The 19,421-nt window shown below is 50.5% G+C and overlaps 1 protein-coding gene across 3 annotated transcripts; it reads left to right on the top strand.

Moving 5' to 3' along the window:
- The first annotated feature begins 4,821 nt into the window (after nucleotides 1–4,821).
- SUV39H1 (SUV39H1 histone lysine methyltransferase) lies at nucleotides 4,822–18,658 on the top strand. 3 transcript variants are annotated; one of them, XM_056128660.1, is made up of 6 exons: nucleotides 4,822–4,934; nucleotides 7,087–7,232; nucleotides 8,986–9,648; nucleotides 16,196–16,342; nucleotides 16,427–16,556; nucleotides 17,167–18,657. In XM_056128660.1, the coding sequence occupies exons 1-6, from the start codon at nucleotides 4,916–4,918 to the stop codon at nucleotides 17,298–17,300; spliced, it is 1,239 nt and encodes a 412-aa protein (XP_055984635.1). In that variant the 5' UTR covers nucleotides 4,822–4,915; the 3' UTR covers nucleotides 17,301–18,657. The 3 variants fall into 3 exon arrangements, with proteins under 3 accessions (XP_055984635.1, XP_055984634.1, XP_055984633.1); XM_056128659.1 differs by lacking the exon at nucleotides 4,822–4,934 and adding an exon at nucleotides 5,385–5,497 and having other exon boundaries at nucleotides 17,170–18,658; XM_056128658.1 differs by lacking the exon at nucleotides 4,822–4,934 and adding an exon at nucleotides 5,386–5,497.
- Nucleotides 18,659–19,421: the final 763 nt, after the last annotated feature.

Genomic DNA, 19,421 nt, shown 5'->3' with positions numbered 1-19,421 from the left:
CCATATTTAAATCATTGGTTTAGGAAAGATAGTATAGAGGATATGGTACTTGCCTTGTACATTGTGGATCCCAGTTTGATGTTTGTCACCACATAGGGTCCCTTGAGAACCACTAGGAGTGATTTCTGAGCACAGATCTGAGAGTAAGCCCTGAGCATCTCGAGTGTGGCCCCCAAACCTAAAAAAAGAAATTTAAAACAAAAAGCAGCAACCATACTTAAATATGAATCAATTTGGCATCCTAACATATAAACAAGACACATATCAGGTCTCATTTTTTAACACCCAACTTTCAACAAAAATCAAATAAATTAGATGGATTTCCAAAATTAAGAAATTGAGGGTTGGAGTGATAGTACAGTTGGTAAGGCACTTGCCTGTCATGTGATTGACCGAGGTTCTACCTCTGGCACCCCATATGGTCTCCAGAGCCTTGTCAGGAATGAACACAGAGCAAGGAAAAAGCCCTGAGCACTGACCCCTTCTGCCCCCCAAAAAGAAAGAAAATTAAGAATTTGAGTTGCAGGGCATCGATAAAAGGACCAGTTTGGGTATTTAAGCCATGGATCAGAGGGAGCTGTGTTAGCTCCCAACAACTGTGGGGATTTCATTTTGCTCAGAACGTATGGCTCCAACTATATTGCATCTTGGAAGAACAAGCCTCTGCCAGCACCCCAAGGAGAGGGTGGGGACACCTTCATGGCATTGGGGAGATAGACAGGTTCCACAGATGAAACTGGATAGGGTACACAGCTGACTTTTCTTCTCTCCTAAAAAAGAGGACATAGAAGAGAGAACTACAACAGCAACAAAAAAGCTGCTTTGGCTTCTGGGGAGAAATCACTTTTAGAGTAAAGCTGAAAATCCCTCAGGCTTCCTCTCCTAATTCTCTCACCCAAAAAATGAGAGTTTGTATTGTGCCTGGAGCAAAGCGATGCAATGATCACATTTCTTAAACAATGTCTTAGTTAACCCCAGAGCCAAAATCGGGTCTTTGCATTGTTTGTGCGAACCTTGCTTTGATGAGCAGGCTTTTCTGTGCTAGTGCTATATAGTTGTGAGCAGGCTTGCTGCAGCCTACCCCCGCCCCCCCCCACCCCAGTTATCCTGGAATTTTACCGTTGCGACTAGTTTTTGGCCTACAGACTTGCTTCCATTATGGAAAAGGGGTATAGTGCTCAGGATTCCCCGTCCCCCCTGCCACGTGTATCTAGAAAGCAGAATATTCACAGAGCAGGCCATCCAAGGAGAAATCCAGAGGAGGTATGGAGCCTGTTTTTTTTCAATTGCTGTTCCCACTGACTCACAGGGGCTTAGCAGGTAAACAGAAGCAGGTGGTGTTTTTTGTACGTGTTGTTCTTTGCTCTTGTCCTCTCCCCCATGTTCTTTTAGAGGTTTTGACTGTATTCAGAAGTTGCTAACTGCAATGTTCTCTGGGTTAGAATTTTAAAGGTTCTTTTGTCTCTTATGTCCCCCTGAGCAATGCCAGGAGTCATTCCTGAGTGCAGAACCAGGAGTAATCCCTGAGCATTGCAGGGTGTGACCCAAAAAGCCAAAAAAAGAAATTCCTCTGTCCCAAGAACCCTCTGCTCTTCATTCAACACAAGAGTGCAATTTACTTTTTACACCAAACTTTCTTAATATCCCCTCTCCCCCTTTTCCCCTGCCTCCACAGCATGCTTGTAACACTTCCTCTCTCACTCTACCTTTTTTTCCATTTCTCTCCTCCTCCTCCCCCTTTTCTTCCTCCTCCTTCTCCTTTTTTTTGGCCCACACCCTGCTGTGCTTGGGGCTAACTCCTGGCTCTGTATTCAAGGGTTGCTCCTAGCATGACTTGGGGGACCATATGTGGTGCTGGGATCGAACCAAGGTCAGCCATGTGAAAATAAAGCACTCCACCCACTGTACTGTCAGCCCCGGCCTCCAAACATTTTTAGAAAAAAGTTCAGGCTTGTTCAAGTTCTTATGGCTTTGGGCAGGGAGATGACTTTCTAGGATTTTGTTTTCCTTTAGGAAGTGATGTCACCATATCAATATCTTCCTTGTCCAATCCAAATATCTTTCTGCAATGGCATTTTCTCTGGGCCTGTGAGTGGGGAGGGAGCTTTTACATTTTCCTGGGGGTTTGGCGCAAAATTCACTTGCTCCTTTGAAATCAGAGTTTCATGGAAACCTTTAGAGACAAGGAAGCATCTCTTCCAAGGAGAAACAATTTCCTGTCACTAGGAGTATGCATGCGCCTCTGTGGAGCCTCACTGCTCCTCTGGGGCTTTGTGCTTGCTCAGTCAGTGTCCTTCCTGCCTCTTTCCAAAGAGGGTAATGAACTGAAGAGATAATACTGGTGATAAAGTGCTTTTCTGGTCTATGGACTGACTTGGGTTTGATCTACATGGTGCATGGCTTACACTGTTCACTGTGCCATTCATGTAAAGCTGGGGTTAGTGGAACCTCAGCCACTCCTCCACCCTGCACAGCTGGACTGGTAGACAAACCAAAGAACTCTTTGCTTAATTGTATAACCGTTTGGTTGACTACATAACTCAAAGCCCAACAGGGAGAAGGGCAATTTGAAGTACTGACAATGTGGTTTCCTGATGCTGTGAGGTGCTAAATATCAAACTGAATTACTGCCCACTCGGGATTGGCTGGTGTTGATGATCTGATGGGGTTGAAGAAGAGAAGCAGCCTCTGAGGGACCGTATGGTTGATGATATGGGGTGTAGTTAGACTTACTCAATAGGAGTCACACCTATCCCAAGGGGGTGTCTGGACTTTCTACTGGTGGGGTGTCAAGAAGGGCTATCCTGAGGGTATTTTAACCTTGAAGAAAGGGAAAATGAGCAATTATTTCTGGTGATGCTCTGAGGCAATCACAGCCTGCTTGTCCTGTATGCTCAGCTGCTGGGAAGGGGTAGCTACTGAAAATGTGCTGAGGGGCTGACTGAAAAAGTCACAGGCCAGTTGAGCAACTGAAAGGTCAGCTTGGCTTTCCTCTTCCAGGGTTAGAATCACAGTCTTGGGGGAGGGGTCTGGGGATATAGTTACATTGCGTGGGGCTCTTGCCTTGCAGGCAGCCGATCTGGATTTGATCACCAGCATTCCACAGGGTTCTTTTTTTATGGTATTTTTTAAAAATAATTTTTATTGGAGAGTGTGGAGAGTGAGACCACTCTCCACACACATGAAGGTACCGGCAGAGGAACAAAGGCATACAGGTCCCGGGGCTGAGATCTCCAAGCCTGCTCAGATCAGGGCTGAGCATCCTCCACCCAGATCCTCCAAATTCCAGTAGGCAGGGGTCACACCCACCAACTGGTCCCCTGGCGCCGTGTAATCCCATCAACGGCCAAGACCCAGAGACTATAAAACCCAGCTCCCGGAAGCGCACGGCCGATATCTTATCTCATTCTTACTTTGGACAAACTGGCAGGTTACCGAATGTAACCTGCCCACACGGCAGAGTCTGGCAAACTCCCCGTGGTGTACCCAATATGCCAAATACCAGTAACAATGATGGGTCTCATTCTCCTAACCCTGAAAGAGCCTTGAATATGGCACTTTTAAAAAAATATCTCAGGGCTAGGATGAAGGAGACATTACTGGGGCCTGCTCGAGGTAATTGACGAATAACAGGATGGTCGTGATCATGAATTTTTATTAGTGACACAGCGTTCTTTGAGCTTTGCCAGGAGTGATCGCGAAGTGCAGAGCCAGGAATAACCCCTGTGCATTACTGGGTGTGCACCCCTCTCAGACAAAAACCTCCCATCAAGAATCATGACTCCGAAGGGGGCCCAAATACTGATCTGTGGACTCTATGTGCTAGCTCCCTTGCTAGGCATCCCCTGCTGAGAAATGACAGACTGCCAATCCTTTATAATGACAGGTAATCTGGTGGTTAAATTGCTGTGAATTTTGTTCTGGGATATAACTGTTGGATCTGGGGCTGAAGGAGAGGTGAACCTAAGGAAAGTGAACTGGCTGAGAACGGGACTACCTAATGAAGCTATGATGAGGTGAGGATGATGACAGCCAGTTTGGGCCTAATCTTAGCAAAATGAGGGTCTGGGTGGTTGCTGGGGCTCACTGAACAGAGCTAAGCTTCCTCACAGTTAATACGAGGTTACTCTCAGTGCAAGGTTCAATAAATGTGTTGCTAGACTGACAGTGAGGAGGGGGATAGTGGAAGAGGAATGACAGGTTGTCTGACTAAAAGTGTCTGTCCGAAGGGATTCATAGCTGGATTCTGGCCATGAATGGATTTGCCACCGACTGAATGACAATGAATTGGGGCTGTGGGTTCGACTTTAAGACTTCATGCCAGGCCTGAGCGATAATACAGCGGGTAGGACGTTCGCCTTGCACGCCCCAGACCTGAGTTCGATCCCCGGGTTTGATCCCTGGCATCCTGTATGGTCCCCCGAGCACCACCAGGAGTAATTTCTGAGTGAATTTTTGAGTGCAGAGCGGGGAGTAACCCTTGAGCACTGCCGGGCGAGAGCCATAAAAGCCGGAAAAAAAGAGGCATGTGATGCCCTCCTACCGTCTGATTAAGTCAGATGGTGGAGCAGTTGTACGCAGCGACGGTGCAGCCAGGGAGCAAAGGCCTACTCAGAGTTAAAATGTGGTGACGAGCTGATTGACAGATAATTGAGGGTCTGACACGACAGAGAACTCCCTCCCTCCCCCGCGCTTGGCAGGCTGACAACGTAATAGGCTGACAGTGTGACGGACAGACCTGCGGAAGCAAGCAGGCAAGGAGGCAGGGAGGAGTCTGGTAACAGTCTGCTAATTGGTCTGTACCGGCGCTGCTCGCGCTGATTTCCTCCAATAGTCTGTCCATTCTCGGCCACGCCCGCGCGAGTCTTTTCTCGCGAGGCCGGTTAGGCCCGAATGTCGTTAGCTGTGGAGAAAGATGGCGGAAAATTTAAAAGGTGAAGCAGTGGCGGCAGCGGCACGGGCCCGTTGGCCGAGCCGGGTGGGCGGGAGGGGTAAGCGTCGCGGGCTCAGCGTCCCGGCGTCAGGGCTCACGGAGCTGGGAGCCAGAAGCCTGGCGCCGAAAGCATGGGGCTCTGGGAGCGCGGGCCCGGCGCTCGGGGCTGGGCGGGGCTGAGGGGAAGGGGCGCTCGCCTCCGGACGCGGCGGGGATGAGGGTAAATGGGGACACAAGAAGGGGGCGCGCGACTTAGATCGCGACTGGAGGATGCGCGCACGCGCGGGGGCTTGTCGGGAGGCCTCACCCGCGCGCGGGAAAATTGGCCGCCGCCGGTGACCGTTACCCTCTTGGTGTCCACGCGAGACGCCGGAAGGGGAGGGAAGGGAAGGGGACGGACCTTCTTTTAGAGTGGGGGTACAGGGTCCTCTTCGGGGGAGGAGATCTGTGCTTGCAGCCTGTGGCAGGAAGGGCTTTTGCGATAGAGGACGCCCCTAATGAAGAGGGAGAAGGAAGGTGCAATAATTGGAGAGTCCGACTGCCCCTGTGTGATGGGGGAAAGGGGTGCGTTTCTCAGTTTGTTTGACTGGGGGCTTCCTGGGTGAGGAAAGCAGCCCGGAGAATGGGCTCCACAAGTGAGGGGGAAGGGAGACCTGTGAGGCGGTCAGTATGGAGCCATATTATTTGAGCTGTGTTTTGGTGTGTGTGTGTGTTTGTGTGTGTTGTGTTTTGGTGTGTGTGTGTGTGTGTGGTTTCAAGTGTAAATTAAAGGACTTGAAAAGAAGCGAAGAGGTATCTTGGGGAAAGGGGTTTAAAAAACAACAATGTGATCACCGGCATGACGCCACTAGGCCTAAGTGGAGGGAGGAAATGCCCATGGAAGATTCTGGTAAAGCTTGACAGCCAATGTTATTTATTTCTCAAGAGTTGAAGTTGTGTTACGTTGAATTAATTTACAGTTGGGTCAACTGTTGAACATTTTCAAAAGATAATCTGAGGCAAAGATGGCATTTGTCACGTGGGGTTTGAGAGGTGATTTGATAAAATGGCTTCTAGTGCTCGTTGAGAATGTGCATTGGATTTGAAGTCTTTTTTTTTAAAAAATGTGTATGGAAAATGTTTGATCCTTAGCAGGTGGGATTTTCAGTGCCACTCTCTTTGTTCTGTTTTTGTTTGGGGGCCACACCCAGCTGTGTTTAGGGGCTGTTCTTTGGCTCTGGGCTGGGGAGTGATCCCTGAAGTGCCAGGGATCTGAACTGGGGTTCAGCTGTGTGCAAATCAAGTGCCTTAATCCCTGTGCTGTCTCTCCGCCACTCACTCTATTATACCTTTATTTCGCTCACTGAATGTACAAATTCAGACCCAACTTTCATAATGTGTTTGATTAGGCCTTGATGCCCTTGACCACATTGGGGTTGTTAGGCAACAGTGTGGGATGTATCCAGAACTGCACTTGTGAGATCCAAAACAAATTGAATTCCAAATCACATCTGGCCTCAGGAGTTCGAGATAAGGGACTGTGGGACTCGTCTTTCCAGTTAACACCTTCCTTGAATCCCCTGGAAGTTTGACTCCCATTTCCACCCACCTCCTTAGGGTAGTGTACCCTATTTAGATGTTGGAGAGTGGTGTTCACATTCTTTTGACAAATAGAGGGAAAGGTGAATAGGCCCTAATTCAAGACTTGTGCACAGCTTTAGGAATTGTATGGAAAAGGAGTTGACAGCTCTGGGAGCAGATTCTTTGCTAGCCACACAGCACATAAACCCACTTTTGGATGTGAGCTGCTTCAGTGGTAGATGGGGACATAGAGCTCTGGGGTTAAAGGAACTGGCACACTTTTTTTTGTTTTTGCTTTTTGGGCATACCCAGCAGTGATCAGGGGGTTTACTACTGGCTCTGCCCTATGGGATCACTCCTGGTGGTCTTGGGGGCCCTTCTGGGGTGCTGGGGATTGAAATTGAGTCGGATGTATGCAAGGTAAACATCCTACCATCTTGGAAGGAATTACTGATTTGAGAAAGCCTTTGGATGAAAAATTTCTGGGACAATAGGGCAGTCCTTGGTAAGCTCCCTGGAGGCTTTAGGGTCCCCTTGGCTCCCTGGCCCACCAACCCACCCTGTAATCATTTTTCCTGTTGGCCATGTCCTAGGCTGTAGCGTGTGCTGCAAGTCTTCATGGAATCAGCTCCAGGATCTGTGCCGCCTGGCCAAGCTCTCCTGCCCCGAGCTTGGCATCTCTAAGAGGAACCTCTGTGATTTTGAAGTCGAGTACCTGTGTGATTACAAGAAGATCCGAGTGAGTCTGGGGGTATAATGAGTCTGGGAGCGGGGCTTGTGGGGGAGGTGGTCCATGGTCTTGGGGGGAGCTCGTCAAGGAAGTTGATTTTCTGCTCTCTCTGCCTCCTCCTACTCCAGTCTGGTTTCCAGAAGCATTTTCTCCTCTGAACTGGGAAGCTAGATTAGTAGGTCCTCTTAGTATTCCCATTTGGAAAGGTAGTTAAGTGACCCAAAAGGGCAGGAGCCTAGACTGAATCCCCTAATAAATCTTTTCTTTCCATCTTCTCAGGAACACAAACCAGTGGCAAAGAATCAGAGGTTGAGCTCAGGTGTGGACATGCTGCTAGTTAATGGTTATTGAGCCCTGTCACTGTGCCAAGCACATCCTTCCGTTGGGGAAACTCATTTTGTTCCCCCTACCCGCTACACTGGGAACTGTTATTATTGTCAGAAAAGATATTGCAGGGCAGTGAAGGTAACAGACTGGGACCAATATGCTTGGGTTCCAATCCTGGCTGTATAACTCCAGGACACTTACCCCAGTTCTCAATGCCTCCATTTTCCTTATCTTTGGGGTGGAATTGGTCTTCCCTCTGTCACACAGAGTTGTAAAGATTAAATAAGTCATGATACAGGTTGCTGAGAACAACCAGTGCCTGCTCCATAATGAAAGCTTAGAGCAATGTTGCTTTTTAAATATCTGGTTAAAAGGGCCTATCTCACAGTGATTCAATAAAAAATTTTTAAAAATTAAAATTAAAAACAAATAAATATCCAGGGAAAGAAGCAGCCCCATTCCCTCCAACCCCCAAAGTTAAATAGCTTGTCTGCTTGAGGCCACACAGTGATGGAGTAGGTTCAGGATTCCTTCCCAGACATAGAGAAAAACTGGAGTTAAACCCGGTTTTTGGCTGCCAGGCCAGGCTTATCTGGCTGTTGTGTGCTAAATAAACAGGCTGTGGGCAAGGGCCATTCCAGAGGGACCTGCATGGAGGCTGTTGTGAGATTTTCTGGAGCAGTGACAGTGAGGGTAGTGAAGAGTGAAGTGGGAAGATTAGGAATGGTGTCTGAAGGTGGATGTGGGCGTGTGAGAAAAAGGAGTCTAGAAAAACCTTTGGGGCCAGCACTGGAAGGATGGAGCTGATAATAGGGAAGAGGGATGAGAAAGGATCAGGCTTGAATATGAAGTTGGAATTTAGGGCTCAGAGAGCTAGTACAGGAGCTGCAGTTAGCCTGGTGCAATCCAGCATCTCCATGGGCCCCTGAGCATTGCCAGGTGCAACCCTGGAGGTCCCCCAAGCACTGCCCATGTCACCACAGGCCCCTATATTCACCTACCAGCCTTGTTTGCTAAGAATCACCAGGAGGAGCCCCTGGACCTCCTGGTCACAGATTGGGAAGTCCATCCCCCCTTGAAAAAACCCCTGAAAAACAAAACGACCCCAAAAAGTGAGGATTAAGCTCAAGTAAGGAGAAAGCATATTTTGAACCTAGTGGTTCTCACTGTAACCTATGTATCTTTTTTTTTTTGATTGGTAGGGGGTGCATTTCTGGAGGTGTGCTTCCAGTCATGCGGTGTCTGGGCTCAAACCCAGAACTGCATGTGAAAGCAAGATGCCTACTCTTGGGGCCATCTGCCCAGCCCCAGCAAAGGCTTTTGGCCCCTGTGTGGTCATTCTAAAGGAGGGGAAGGAGTGGTTTGGGTGTTGGCCAGAGCCTTTGAGATAGAAATACCACCTTTTATGGTTTCCTCCTCCCTGCCCCCTTCACAGGAACAGGAATATTATTTAGTAAAATGGCGTGGCTATCCAGACTCAGAGAATACCTGGGAGCCTCGGCAGAATCTCAAGTGCGTGCGTATTCTGAAGCAGTTCCACAAGGACTTAGAATCGGAGCTGCTCCGCCGGCATCGTCGCTCCAAGCCACCTCGGCACCTTGACCCCACCTTGTCCAGCTACCTGGTGCAGAAAGCCAAGCAGAGGCAGGCACTCCAGCGTTGGGAGCAGGAGCTCAATGCCAAGCGCAGCCACCTGGGACGCATCACCGTGGAGAATGAAGTGGACCTGGATGGTCCCCCGCGGGCCTTCGTGTACATCAATGAATACCGGGTGGGTGAGGGCATCACTCTTAACCAGGTGGCTGTGGGCTGCGAGTGCCAAGACTGTCTGTGGGAGCCGGTCGGAGGCTGCTGCCCTGGGGCATCCTTGCACAAGTTTGCCTACAACGACCAGGGCCAAGTTCGTCTGAGAGCTGGGCTGCCCATCTACGAGTGCAACTCTCGCTGCCGCTGTGGTTATGACTGCCCCAACCGCGTGGTGCAGAAGGGCATCCGCTATGACCTCTGCATCTTCCGCACAGACGATGGGCGCGGCTGGGGTGTCCGTACCCTGGAGAAGATCCGCAAGAACAGCTTCGTCATGGAGTATGTGGGAGAGGTAGGGAGACAGGCCATGTGTGTGTATGTGTGTGTGTGTGAAGGCTCACATCTGTGGCTCTTTCCTCCATGTGATTCCACTGTGTGTGCTCAGCTTCTCTCACTGTGTGGCAGCAGCATCCCCTGCTTTTCCTGGGGGGAGGGGGGTTAACCCAGAGGTGATAGAGACATGATACATGCTGGCAAGGTGTACAGTAGGTGGCCACAGTTGTTAGAGATACACTGAAATGCTTCCAGATGGCATTGCCTTCTTGTTCTCTATTTTTGGTTTTGGGGCCACACCTGGCAGTGTTCAGGACTTACTCCTGTCTCTGCATTCAGGAATTACTGCTGGCAGGGCTCAGGGCTGTGGGGTGTCGGGTATCTAACTGATCAGTCATATGTGAGGCAAGCATCCTGACAATTGTACTGTCTGCCTGGCCTGCTATATTGACTTCTTATGTATATCTGGAACAGAAGAGTTGGGTGTGCACACTAGGTAGCGTTCCTCTATGGACTCTGTTCTATCTGGACAGTCTTGTGTCTCCTGTAAAGACACAGCCCCTTACACAGGTCCTGCTTATGACCAAGCTGTGTCTTCTGAGAGGAGTGGCATTTCCTAGGTGGTGCCAATAGAATACAATCTGGGGTAGCAGGTACAATGCGTCCCGTGAAGATTGACTCCCCTCCTCTGGACTGCTGCAGGGTTGGGTGTGTTTGGCAGGTGGGCACCTAAGGACACAGCCCCCAGGTCTTAACTTGTGGCTTCACACATTAAAATCTCGTTGACTCCTAAAACCATGCAGCAGGGCTGGGGTGGCATCTTTTCCCACAGTGGCATGGCCCCACATGCTCTTTCCCCTTTTGTGCCTTTTGTGGGCCACCTGAGCCTCCTCTGAACCTAAGCATTGCCTGTCATGCAGCGAGTCTTGGGAGAAGGGTAAGTTCCTAATGGGCCAGCACTTCTACACATGCCAACTGCCTGGCATCAAGTCACTGGCCTGGCTGCACAGGCGGCTGGGAAATGGGCTTTAGCTGTGTACCCAGGCAATGAATGAAAGGAGTTACGGGAACAACTAGTGGGTGTCTGCAATAGCTGGAGTCACGTTGTAAGTCTGTTGTGGGGTGCAGTTCTTGGTTCTTCAGGAACCAGCTCACACCCTGGGGATGTTTAGCAGCTTTAACTAATACCATTCAAATCTCTGAGTATTCTTAGCCACAGGACACCTCAACACGTTTCCACCCCCACAGGTCTATTTTTGTTTGTTTGGGGGCCACACCCAGCAGTGCTCAGGGGTCATTCCTGGCTCTGAATTCAGGAATCACTCCTGGCTAGCTTGGGGGACCATATGGGATGCCAGGGATTGAACCTGGGTTGGCTATGTGCAAGGTGAATGCACTTGCTGCTATGCTATCGTTCCAGCCCCATATTCCCACATGTCTTAGGGGTTGATAGGTTTGTGAAGGGACAGAAAGGGCTCAGAGTGTCATAGCAAAATGTGTCCATACTACAGTTGTGACATGGCTGGAAAGCTCCTACTGTCAAGCAAATGCAGGCTGCACACCTCTAGTTGAGGGAACCCCCACACTCCAGATACTCTTGCTGGTCTGGCAGAAGAATGGCAAAATATGGAAGAACAAATAGGGTAGAGGAAGGAGGGGTGTCCGCACCCCCAAAGGCTTCTTAACCTTCTCAAGGCTGGACATTCTGACAATCTGCAGTGTGAGTGGGAAGAAGTAAATGAGTCCCCCACATTGTAGAGTCCCCACACGAGAGTCTGCAGAAGTGCCCACATCCACAGCCCTGCCTGTCGGGAAAGAAATGTCCTTAGAGCAGGGGCACTGTGACCTGAAGGAGAGCAGGTCTTTACACCAGAGGGCTCTCCCGGAAGTGCCCATATCCAAGTGCTCTCACACTATGGAGGAGGTGTTGCTATTTTTTTATGTGTGTGTGTGTTTTTGCTTTTTGGGTCACACTCAGCGATGCATACTCCTGGTTCATGCACTCAGGAATTACTCCTGGCAGTGCTCAGGGGACCATATGGGATGCTGGGAATCAAACCGGGGTCAGGCCGCGTGCAAGGCAAACGCCGCTGTGCTATCACCCCAGGAGGTGTTGATATTAACAAGCTTGGGGAAGTGTTGATATTAACAGGCTTGGGGAACTCACTAGTCTGGAGGAGGTGTCCAGAGCCTATAGGAGCCTCAGCAGTCTTTGAACAACCCCATAGCAGAGAAAGCTTTTCATCTTGTGATCATCTTGAGGGAAAGCTTTTTATGGCATGGATCAGGGAGAGTATGTCCACCAGAGGTACTCCTTCTGTCCACCTCTCTCTACTTTGCTTCTATGTTCTTACTGTGCCTCACTATAACCATCAGGGGTTCCAGGGATCCTACCTTTCCCTCTTTGCCCTCACCCTCCACATACTCTCTTGGTGTAGTTTGAGTCACTCTTGGTAGTGCTCAGGGATTACTCCTGGTTCTGTGCTCAGGGATACTCCTGGTGGGGCTTGGGAATCTAATGTGGTGCCGGGGATCAAACCGGGGTCAACCATGTGCTGGCAAGTGCCTTAACCCTGTACTTTCTCTCTCTCTGGCCCCCATATATTTTAGAGTTATTTCTGGCCTCCCTTCTGTCACATTCAGTGACTTCCAGCCCCACCCCAACACACTGAGACTTATGGAAACACCTTATGGTACCATAAATCCCAAACACTGCCAGATCCAAACTCATCTTTTCTGCTTCTCCCTCTGACATGGCAGTGGCCTAAGTGGAACCTGGAGAGTGAGAGGCCATATCCCTGTTCTACCACTCACCTATCACTTGATGTCTTTGGGCCTCAGTTTCCTGACCTGTAAATTGGAGCAAAGAAAGCACCCACTTCCATCCTTTGTGCCATCAGTTAACTGAGTTAGTGAAGGAGAGACGCCTGAAGGAAGCATTTCCTCAGTATTCAGTCCACTTCTCGACTTGATCCAAGAACTGTTAGCCACTGTAGTCCCTAATTCAGAAAGTCCCAGGCTGTTCAGATGACTGTACTTTACTGTAACTCCTCTCTGGCTGCAGAATCCGGACCTCACCTGATGCGGCCTATTTATAGTCTGTTTCTCCTTTTTGTGAATAATCATAAACACCATTGCGGGAAGAGGAGCTGACTTGTGTTGGGCGGTGTACCAGCCCCTACCTGGTGTTCTGTGTGCACTGTGTCCCTGGTCCCCACGCTTTCCTTCTACCATCTGCCCCCCCTCTACAGGGATGGTGCCTTCTTGTTTTTTTGGGGTTTTTTTTAGCTTTTTGGGTCACACCCGGCAATGCACAGGGGTTATTCCTGGCTCTGCTCTCAGGAATCACTCCTGGCGGTGCTCAGGGGACCATATGAGATGCTGGGAATCGAACCCGAGTCGGCTGCATGCAAGGCAAACGTCCTTCCCACTGTGCTATCGCTCCAGCCCCAAGGAATGGTGCCTTCTTGGGAGCAGAGCGGCAACCAGTCTCTGTCCCTGCAGGATATCTCCACCACGTCTCCCTCCTATCTCCACAGCTCCTGAATGAATGTGGGGACTGAATTGGTGAATTAAATAATGGCAGGTAATGCGAGGCAGTATTTTTAGGGACAGCTAAAATAGTGGCGTGGGATAGATTGTCACAAGAACCATACTTTCTTCATCTCAGGATATCAGGGTGCGGGGGTTGGGGGGCCTACCCTCTTAAATAAGACAGATGGGCCAGGGCTGGAGTGATACTACAGTGGATAGGGTGTGTGCCTTGCACATAGGTAGTTGGATGTGATCTTTGGCATCACATATGGTACCCTAAGCCCACTATGAGTAACCCCTGAGCACCACTGGGTGTGACCCAAACAAAAAAACAAAGCAGATACCTTTGCATCCCCGATGGTGATAACTAATGTCCCACTGTACAGATGTGACACCTCAAGGCCCTGGGGAGGAGTGTGAATCAATAGGCACTTCCTCTGGGAGTATAAGACAGCTGTGCTTGGGAGAGAACATTCTAGATCCCAGAGTGGGCAGAGCAGCACTCAGCTCTGAGGTTTTTAATTCTTGGCTGCCCCCACGCTCTCTCCCTTCCCCCAACCCTTTCCAAGCTGCCCTCTTCAATCTCATTGAGTTTCTCCCAGGCATTCTGGGATGCTGCTGGGGGAGTGGAAACAGCGCTTTTCTCTCTCAGGTTCTGGGTGGACAAGCCTGTCTGGAGTGGGGCTCTGAAGGAGCCGTTTGTGCCTGGAGGGCTTAGTGTGTGATTCATTCCTGGGGAGACTGAGGAGCAGGTAGGGGCAGATCTGGAAGATGGAGACTGGGAGGGAGCTTGTGGGGGCATTCCCTCTAGGTGAGGGAGGTGCTACCAAGCTGGCTCAGACACCATCCAGCGTGGCTGAGTTCAGGAGGGGCTGCCCTTTGATCCTGGGCTTCTGCCTGAGCCCTCGGAGGTGGAGGTGGGAAGAGGTAGGGTTTGAGAGTCTGGGGGACCCAGAGGCCAGGAAAGCTTCAAGGGCAAATAATGGAGTGGTGCCAGGAAGAGTCTGTGATAGCTGGAAGGTGCCAGGAGGCTGACGTTCCCAAAATGCCTCCAGTGCAGCTGAGGCTCCTATGATGCTGCTCAGGAGCACCCCTGACTTTGCAGCTGGGACTTGTGGCCTTGCTGTGCTCTGCAGCTGCCTTTGGTTGTGACACCTCTTGCCCTTGTTCCCAGTGAGTTGTCTTCCCCCCACCCCCCGTGGGAATCTGAGCGAGTTTACCTCTATCACCAAACTGTGACCCAGGAACATTGGAAGTGGGCCCTGGGATTCTCTCAACCAGTTGGACCCCTTAAGGAAGAAACCTACCTGGTCCCGGGGTCTCCCAGCAGAACTGTTGGCCCCGTGAATTGTTGGCCCAGGATGGGACTCCTAAAACTCCCTGCAGGGAGGTCTAGGAGATAGCTCAGTGAGCTAAGCACAAACTTTGCAAGCAGGAGGTCTGGATTCCATCTTCAACACCCTGTAGCCCGTTGCCATGCCTGCACCATGGTAGTTCTCCCAGCACTGGGTTGGGAGCAGCCCCCCGCCCCAGCATGCTGGGTATGGCCCAAAAGCTCAAAGGAAAAAAATCTACTGGATGAAGTGTCAGAGAGATAGCACAGCAGGCACAGCTTTGCACACGATATTCCTGGGTTAGATCCCTGCTACCCCTTAAGATCTCCCAAGCCCTTTTAGGAGTGATCTCTGAGTATGGAACTAGGAGAAAGCCCTGAGTCTCACTGGGTGTGGCACCAAACCAAAGGGTTAACTGGATGAATCATCAGACAAAAATGGAGGGGGAGGTGGAGAAATAGTACAGTGGATAGGGTATTTGCCTTGTACACAGCTGACCTGGGTTCTATCCCCAGGACCACACATGGTCCCCTGAGCCCTCCAGGAATGACCTTTGAGCTCAAAACCAGGAGTAAGCCCTGAGTACTGCCTGCTATGGCTCCCTAACAAAAAAACGGGTAGGGGAGCCAGGTTCCTTCAGGAATGTCTCCAGAGCCAAAGAGGTAGTATAGGGGGTAGGGTGCTTACTTTACACACAACCCGCCTGTGTTTAGTCACCAGCACAATTCTTGAGCAGAACAAAACAAGCAGAACAAAAGGGTAGTTGATTGTGTGTCACTGTGTGCTGGAATTTGCTGAGTTAATGCAGAAAGGAAGCCCGGGATGAAGGACAAGTCTTGGGTACCAAGGGTGACCAGTACCCAGAGAAGGTCTTGCCTGCTAAGCTTGGCCCCAGAGAGGGGGGAGAAACAGGGAGATGTTCAGGGTATGGAGTCGGTGGGAAATCCATCAGCACATTTGGGAGATAAGAACCGATTGTGGCTCAGATAAGGGGGAGCTCAGCTACTCATTTGGACAACTGGTGTGGCCCCTGTTGGGGAGGTACTGCCTCTTCACCCATGGTACTTGGCACCATATGGCGTCTGGGCTGAGGGAAAGCTTCCATCTTGCTTGAAGTTACGACCTCAAATCTCTGTTCCCCTCTCTGTCTCAGGACTCCTCTCCAGACTCAGGTTTTCATGGGGAGATGTGCTGTGCTGCCTCTTGTGTGCTTGTCTGAGTCACTATTCCATTCATTCAATGTTCCAGGCCAGTCTTGTTCTTTTGTCCTGTCTTGCCTGTGTGTTTGGTTTGGGGACCACATAGTGGGTGGTGCTCAGTGGTCACTCCTGGCTCTGGTGAAGCTCAGGGATAGAACTGGGGTGGGCCGCATGCAAGTCAAGTACTTTACACACCTTGTGCTGCTCTCTGCGGCCCTTGCTTGCCCTGTCTGTGCAGTGTCTCCTTCTCTTATACTCTGTCTTGAGGTAACTCAGGCACTCATGCCTCAGGGCTGACCTTCATCTACCATGCCCACACAGAGGAGGGGGAGACAGACTCTGTTCATCATTGCTCCTCACGTGGGCAGGACTGCCATTCTCTCTGTTCATGTATGTTCACCTCTTGGTATGTGTGCGTGGGGTGGCTAGGCTGGGGATCCAGAGCCTTCTTAGCCAATCTCTGCCCCCCCTACCCCTGCTTCACGGCCCCTCTCACCAGATCATTACCTCAGAAGAGGCAGAACGGAGGGGCCAGATCTACGACCGCCAGGGCGCCACCTACCTCTTTGACCTGGACTATGTGGAGGATGTGTACACCGTGGATGCCGCCTACTATGGCAACGTCTCCCACTTTGTCAACCACAGTGTGGGTACCCTGCCGGTGGGTGGAGGGTTGGGTGGAGCCAGTGGGGCCTCTCCTCACACACCTGCTATATTCTCTCTTGCCCAGTGTGACCCCAACCTCCAGGTGTACAACGTATTCATCGACAACCTTGACGAGCGTCTGCCCCGCATCGCTTTCTTTGCCACTAGAACCATCCGGGCGGGCGAGGAGCTCACATTTGATTACAACATGCAAGGTGCGGGCCAAGGCCAGGGTTGCAGGGGACTCTGGGACGCGAGGCCCCCACCTCAGGGAATCTGATGGTTGCACTGATTGGTCTCCCCTCTAGACCCTATGGGAGAGGGGTATACTTCATTCCCAGCCTGAGAGGCTGCTCAGACTCCCAGTGAAGGGTGTTTGGCTACAGAATGAAGACCCTGTTCCTGATTCCAGTCTTATCCGAGGTTCCCCTGATGTCCCAACCCTCCCCATTCAGACACTTAGGCTACCCTGTGATCTGCAGCCCCTTCTTTATGAATGAGCAAGTCCTAAGGCACTTGGATGGGGATTGGGGGTAGACATCCTGTCAGAGGAGTTCAGGTCCCTCTCCAGATGCCCTGCTTGACCCCTTCATTCCCGACTCCTACTTTCCTAGCAGCCCCTTCGCCAACCCCTACCTGGCCAGATTCCTAACACTGGAACACTCCTCCAGTGCTCCCAACCCCCAGTCCTTGTCCTGATTCAAATTCAGACTGGTCCCCAGTTCCCCCCTCCACCCTGAGGTCCCTGGGTCTCTTGGGGTGAGGGCAGTGGGCTGCTTCCTTCAGACCTCCTAATCTATCCCTTCCTTGACTATGACCTTACAGTAGATCCCGTGGATATGGAGAGTACTCGCATGGACTCCAACTTTGGCCTGGCCGGGCTCCCTGGCTCCCCCAAGAAGCGGGTCCGTATTGAATGCAAGTGTGGGACTGAATCCTGCCGCAAATACCTCTTCTAGCCCATTGACATATAAAGCAAGACGGAACGTGTGGGCTTGTAGTGCCCCATCCACGACCTCCCCCATCCCACTGCTGCCTCCTGTCCAAGGAATGACTCCCAGGGCCTCTGCCTGCCCTACCTGCCAGGGCTCTTGGTGAAGACTGATTCCAAGGAGGCCCCTCTTCCTATCCCAGCCCACGGGTGGGTTGCACTTACAAATCCCTGCTCTAACCTTCAGCCGTGATGTGTTGTTTGTTTCCCCAACACCAATTTCTTCAGCAGTCAGGATTCACGGGGTGTGAAGGCAGTGTAGGGCATGAACCCCAGCCCAGTTCTGACCAGAAAGTTGTTTGGTTTTGCACCTGTTTTGGTCTAGAGTGTGAGGGGCTCTGCTACAGGCCTCTTCCTAGAGCCCGGAGTGTGTTGGGGTAGCAGCCCCAGGGCTGCTTGACATCCCAGCCAGTGTCCCTAGCCCGATTGCTTTTACCTCCTGCAAATCTGTGTGCTGGTGAAAACAAGGAGACTTCAGTGGCTGTTTTTGTTCATGCTCTCGCATGCTGGCTAGTGTTGGCCTTAGAGCCAGAGGTTCCCTCTTTCAGGCCTGTGCACCTGAGAGATGGCTGTCCCCAGGCCACTGAAGGGAGGAGGGTGCTTGTGTGGCCTGCTGATAAGTGACACCAGGGCATGTGCCAAAGGTTCTCAGGAACTCAGAGAGTGCTGGGACCCCTGCACTGGGATGTGAAAACTGCTGGGACTACTCAGCTGGCCCAGGATCTCGGATGGCTGAATATAGCACTTAGTACAAAAAACGTACATTTGTGTGTTGTCAGGCACTGGGAAGAACCCCTGGTCCACATCTCAGGGAAGCCTTGGAAACTGGAGGTGGATCCCAGGAGAGAGGTCCCATTTGGCAGAAAGCAAATTACAGGCCAGAAATAGGGGTAGGATTACCTAGTGGGAGTTGGGAGGTAAGAGGGAAACCCCCACTGCTCACGAGCCCCATACCCTTGCCTTGTGTGCTTCCTTGGGCCCACCAGTCTTGAAAGTTATCTCCCCACCAGAATCCAGAAGGTGAAGGCACTGATGGATGCCTTGCCCCTTGCTTTTTCTGCGAGGTCTTCTCCAGGAAGCCTTCATGATTATCTGTGCCCAGAGTACTCCCTCCATAAGACTGTGTGACCTGCCACCACATGCCAGATTTGTGCGTGTGTTTTGTGTATGTATGTGTGTGTGTGTTTGTGTGTCTGTGCCCCCTGCTCCCAGACTGACCAGGCATGGATGAATATGGGTTCTCTTGTTTTATCTCCTTTGGCCCTCCCCTACTTGGGGTGGATATCAATAAAAGTGAGTTGTTGTCTAAACAAAATGAAGTGTAAAGGCTGATGACCCAGGGCTGGGGGTCGGGCTTAAAGGCCAGGACTGGGATACCAAGGCTTGGAGCTTTCCCACACCTCAGCTGTCTGACTCCAACACTTCCCCATGCTTTGTCACTTGTACCAGCATCAATATAACTTTTTGACTGCAAATAAGCATGTTCAGTAAAAAAACAAAAAACAAACAACAACAAAAAAGAGACTGGAATGATAGTACAGTGGGTAGGGCATTTGCCTCCTATGCAGCTGACCTGGGTTTGATTCCCAGAATCCCATATAGTCCCCTGAGTATTGCCTGGAGTAATTCCTGAGTGCAGAGCCAGGAGTAACCCCTGAGTATTGCCAGGTGTGACCTAAAAAACAAAAAAAAAAAAGCATGTTCATCGTACTTCAATTTTCATATGGCATAAGAAAAGCAAACTAAGCTCATTGCTATATCTTAATTGGCAAATGGTGATATTATTCCATGAACAGAATCAGAGAAGCAAATGTAGTGGAGATTTAATTTAAAAAAGATAAAACTGTAATCAAAAAAGAAGAAAAATCTAGTGGAGACAGAAATGTGACGCAAGTCTAGCTGGATATCCCTGTCCTTAGAGAATTTGAACTCATATGTGCCAGGGTATGAAACAAGATATAAGGTCTCTTCCTTTTTTCCCCCTTTTTGTGGTGCTGGGGATCAAACCTCGGCCATTGTGCATGCAAGTCATGAACTTTCTCACTGATCCTTAAGGCTCTCAGACTTATTTTCACCCTTGATATGAATA

Source organism: Sorex fumeus, unplaced genomic scaffold (genome assembly GCF_029834395.1).
Source record: "Sorex fumeus unplaced genomic scaffold, SorFum_2.1 ptg000065l, whole genome shotgun sequence".
NCBI classification, from domain to species: domain Eukaryota; kingdom Metazoa; phylum Chordata; class Mammalia; order Eulipotyphla; family Soricidae; genus Sorex; species Sorex fumeus.
This window is presented reverse-complemented; position numbering and strand designations above follow the sequence as displayed.

What these genes read in the sequence shown, in the direction of transcription:
- SUV39H1 (XM_056128658.1), top strand. Translation starts at nt 5,431, where the DNA reads ATGAAGAGGGAGAAGGAAGGTGCAATAATTGGAGAGTCCGACTGCCCC. An exon ending in GTGATTACAAGAAGATCCGA is followed by an intron (nt 7,233 to 8,985) that starts GTGAGTCTGGGG and finishes CCCCCTTCACAG; the next exon opens with GAACAGGAATATTATTTAGT. An exon ending in TCATGGAGTATGTGGGAGAG is followed by an intron (nt 9,649 to 16,195) that starts GTAGGGAGACAG and finishes CCCTCTCACCAG; the next exon opens with ATCATTACCTCAGAAGAGGC.